General features: G+C 44.1%; 2 protein-coding genes across 2 annotated transcripts; one reads left to right on the forward strand and one right to left on the reverse strand.

Moving 5' to 3' along the window:
• Nucleotides 1–642: 642 nt before the first annotated feature.
• On the forward strand, nt 643–2159 carry LOC108960300 (transcription factor RSL2-like). The gene is made up of 5 exons (XM_018875399.1): nt 643–1284; nt 1397–1645; nt 1744–1809; nt 1914–1979; nt 2067–2159. The coding sequence occupies exons 1-5, from the start codon at nt 643–645 to the stop codon at nt 2157–2159; spliced, it is 1116 nt and encodes a 371-aa protein (XP_018730944.1).
• An 860-nt stretch (nt 2160–3019) lies between these two features.
• Nucleotides 3020–3724, reverse strand: LOC104447813 (50S ribosomal protein 6, chloroplastic). The gene has a single exon (XM_010061541.3). It carries the CDS (start codon nt 3625–3627, stop codon nt 3238–3240), a length of 390 nt encoding a protein of 129 aa, XP_010059843.2. The 5' UTR covers nt 3628–3724; the 3' UTR covers nt 3020–3237.
• Between the last annotated feature and the right edge of the window lie 690 nt (nt 3725–4414).

Raw genomic sequence — 4414 nt, forward strand, 5'->3', positions numbered from 1 at the left:
CGTCGGCTATCCTATCAGATTTTCGAGTTCCTTAAAAGAATGTCGACTCATCCCCCACGAACTGGCCGTCCATAAATGCGAATTCTAATTGGCAAAACAGAATTCTCGGCTGATTTTCTCTTATTATATTTCACTTTTAACACTCCCACGTTCTCTCCCAGTTTCAACGTTCAAACAGTAGTCCTCTCTCCATGCTTGTTGTTGCTCTATTATATGGCTCTTCAGCATTATCTCCTCCTTATACTAATAGGTCACTTTCAACGTAACCTCCTAATCATTCGCCTTAGAACCTATTTCGTCCATGTTAATCCCAAGTTTAGCAAGTCTAAGTTGTCTCACCGTCAGCGCGGTTTCGTGTATTTTAATCCATTATTGAACGAACTAGTCCCTAATATGAGTTGTAGTTTGCTTTTAATTGGCCACATACTGGATTCTTGAGGTGGCCGGTTTCCCAAATTTAATTAGATGTTGCACAACATCAATTATCCATGCAAGGTCAATCCTTTTTGTTCCCATTCGTTTTGAGCTCGTTGCTCTGGGGTATAAAGCAGTTTCTAATATTTGTGCTAAGCTCAGGGGAGACTGCGCTTCAGCAATCCTTCACTTCCCTCCAACAACCCTCCCATTTTCGCGGTAGCCTAGATGGACATTTTGGGAGTTTCTGGGGATGAAGAATGGGATTATTTGAGCTTATTCCCATCCACTGGGGAGCTCATTGATTTCACACCATATGTTCCGGGCCAGTACCCATTTTCGCATGAGCAGGATACTGAGTACAATTTACAAATCCCACCCTTTTCCATAGATCCTGAACTCAATACCAACTTTGCAGGAATGAGTGGAAACTCGCATTACCCTCTAGTTCTCAACCCAGATTCACATACCGCTTCTCAAGAGAGCAGCTACTTGACAGGCAAGAGTAGCTGTTTTGTTGTGTCTAGCTTGGAGTGTGAAGACAGAATCGGCTCCAATAACCCCATGCAATTAGCTAATGAAATCTCTTCCTACTATGATGCTCTCTATAAGGATGGTAACAATAGCAACTTCTCTGTCTCGGAGTTGAGTGGCCCTCTGATGGAAGAAGGTACGTGTGTTAAGGAAATGCATAGTGAAAGAAGAGGATGCTTGGGTAATAATCAGACAGAAGATGTTAGCATGCCTCTTATGCGATTGCAGCTTGAAAGGAGGTCTTCTAGATTAGACAACATTGACGTTGGAGCAGGACATTCTACTTGCATCGATGTGTCAGAGAACATGAAGAAGAGACCTCGCACTGCAAGAGATGTAAGGTTCCAATTTGTTTCTAAATATTCTGCTTTCTCAGATGATTGTCATGAATGAAAGAGTATCTATTATGTTTAGAATTATTCCTCATGAACAATCTTATTATGTGCAGCTGAGAAAGAAAAATAACAGTCCAAGGAATGCGAAGAAGCTCCTGTCTGACGACAGCGATGGAGATGAAAGTAATGTTAGACCCAATAGGTCTAGAGGTTGTGATGAGGAGGACGGTAATTCTGGAGAGCTCAGTGGAGAAGTAACTCCACCATTCAAGGCATCAACAACACTTACTGAAGATGGGAGCATGGGGAAGATCAAAGCTACTAAGGGTTCAGCAACTGATTCTCAAAGCCTCTATGCAAGGGTAACCAGTTTGTCTTCCTGGAAAAATGCTTCTCTTGCTCAATTCTCTGATTACATTCATATGATTCTTTCTCTAAACTTTGCCCTCCAATTTCACAGAGGCGTAGAGCGAGAATTAACGAACGATTGAGGATTCTTCAAAACCTTGTTCCTAATGGATCCAAGGTAAGCAGCATCCTTAATAATGTGTTTAGTAGCTTCTGTACATTTTCAGGACAGAGTTGAAAGAATATATGCAAGTTACAAAACTTATGTGCATTTTGTGGCAGGTCGACATTAGCACAATGCTTGAGGAGGCAGTTCACTATGTGAAATTTTTGCAACTTCAGATTAAGGTGAGAATAAAAAAAAATTGGATCATACATAGTCCAGAAAATGCATATAACATTAACTTAGTATGTGCTTTTGTTGTCTTGGTTCAGCTCTTGAGCTCAGATGAGCTGTGGATGTACGCTCCTCTTGCTTATAACGGAATGGATGTCAATTTGAGCCATATTACTTTTCCTCAACTATGACCTTGGAGGAATTGAGTTTTCCTTTTTCTCTTTTCCCATTTCAGGGAAACATTAGGAAGAGAAAATGTTGGACAGCTTGACAGTAATTGCCAGGTTGTTTACTGAGTTCACAGACACCCATTTTTACATTCAGAACAAACATAACAACTTCATTACATGAGAATGTAAACACAATATGACGGTTTCTTTTTGCATTTACTAATTCAAGATCCCTATGTACCGTAATGACAAGTTTTTTTTCTTTTTGTTGGCAAAGACGTAATGACAAGTTGAGTCATGAGCACGTATTTTACTTGCCTTTATTTGGTTTATGGGATACCCACACCTAATGTTTCAATCCATAAGGAGTGCCTTCATCAAATAATGAGCAACAACCATGCCCAATCAAGTTCATCCTAGAGCGTAACCTAACAACGTCTAAATTTAGTTCACAAGATCTCTAGCAAGGGGCCTTCTAAGGAAGGACATTTCTGCAATAGCCACTCGGATAACAAAGAACGGCAAGAAGATCCATGTCAAGTTCCAACATCCATGGAGGCTGGATGAATAAAATTAGCCAGTGCTAGTGCTAGTGTTCAAGCAGAGCATATGAAATGGCAGGTCAGTCAAGTATCGGACAAGAATATTTTCTGATGATTTAAGGGCAACAAAGGGAAAGCTCTGAACTTGACAAAACACAGGGTTCGATTTTGGTAGCTTCATATGCTCTAAGTTCCATAAAATCTTGGGTGACTCACCAGTTCTTCACAATCATTAACCACGCGCAAGTTGCGACCTGTTATGATGATGAACTCATAATGCTAATTTATCCAGCTGCTCCCTAAGGTACAAACTTATCCACAAGTCCAACATGTTATCACTTGCCAAGAACTTCACTGGACGCATAAAATTCAAAACCTTAAGCGAGCCTCGTCCCGATTTCACTCTTACGAGAATATCATCAAACAGGTTGTGACTAATCAGTGCAACCAACTCATAACGATATCAGCGAAGTACCCAATAACGAAACACCAAATTACACACCACCGTCATAATATCAAGTACAAACAAAAAGCGACATCTTTTCAACAAGCTCGAGCTAGCTGGTGGGCGGAGCCTCAACAGGAGAAGAAAAACCAGAAGAAGGAGAAGGAGAAGCGGTACCCGGAGCGGCGTCCGCGTCATCGCCGTCGCCGTCGCCGCCGCCGCCGCCGCCGCCGCTGGAGGCGAGGGTCCAGTCGGGAGGGAGGGGAGGGAGGGGCGCGTAGACGGTGGGCTTGCGCCGAATGTCCCAAGCCTGGGTCTTGCGGGGCCTCGTCTTCTTGTGGTGGGCGGTGGCCTTCTTCTGCGGCCTCGAGGAGCACTCCACGATGGAGACCGTCCCTCCCCAGCCGCCGGCGAGCCTCGGGGCCGCCTTGGGAGGGGCGGAGCCGGCGGGAGGCGGGGGCGCGACGGGGACCCGGGTCCCGAATATGGCGGAGATGGACATTGCGCTCTTCCTCTGGCGGAAGCGGTACGAGAATTTTGGGGGGTACGAGGACGAGCGAAGAGGGCGAGCAGGATAGGATTTTTCTGGGACGTTATCCACGTGATCTCGCTTTTTTCTTTTCTGGACCCGGACGGTCTTGTTTCGCTGGGCCGAGCCAAGACGGCCGGCCGGTTCGTTCGGTCTGTGGTTTAAATTCAATGGTTTTGCGCCGGGACTTAAGGCTTGCCCGGTGTATTGTATAATCCGGTTGCGATGGCTAGGCTAGGCCCGTCGGCCGATGTTGGCGCGTTGAGAAGCGATTGGGACAAGTTGTCTCGGCTCGGCATCGTCGAAGTCTTCCTCCTGGAGGAGTGTACTCGTGGTAGAGGGAGAACGAGAGGAGGAGGCCGCACGAGATGCCGGTGACTCCATCGTCTCTAGCATCTTGAATATTCTTGTCAATCGATATAAACTATCTACGGAGTTTATATATCAATAGCAACGCAGACTATGAAATATATGATCAATCCTATAATGTGATGCTTAATTTGATATAGGATCGATTTTGTATATATGATTACGAGTACTTGTAACATCATAAGCTAATTGCATGTCCCTAGAGTATTTATGCAGTAGACAAAGCTTTTACTCAATTAGTTTAACCGTCTCTTGAGGTGAATTAACGGTGATCTTACAATCTCAGTATTTATTAATAAAGGTGGAACATGTTTTTCAAATGTTTGAAAGTTGAGAATAGACCAATGTTACAACCGACAATATTAAATCATTCAGCATCCTGCCTATCTTT

Source organism: Eucalyptus grandis, chromosome 6, assembly GCF_016545825.1.
Source record: "Eucalyptus grandis isolate ANBG69807.140 chromosome 6, ASM1654582v1, whole genome shotgun sequence".
Classification (NCBI taxonomy): domain Eukaryota; kingdom Viridiplantae; phylum Streptophyta; class Magnoliopsida; order Myrtales; family Myrtaceae; genus Eucalyptus; species Eucalyptus grandis.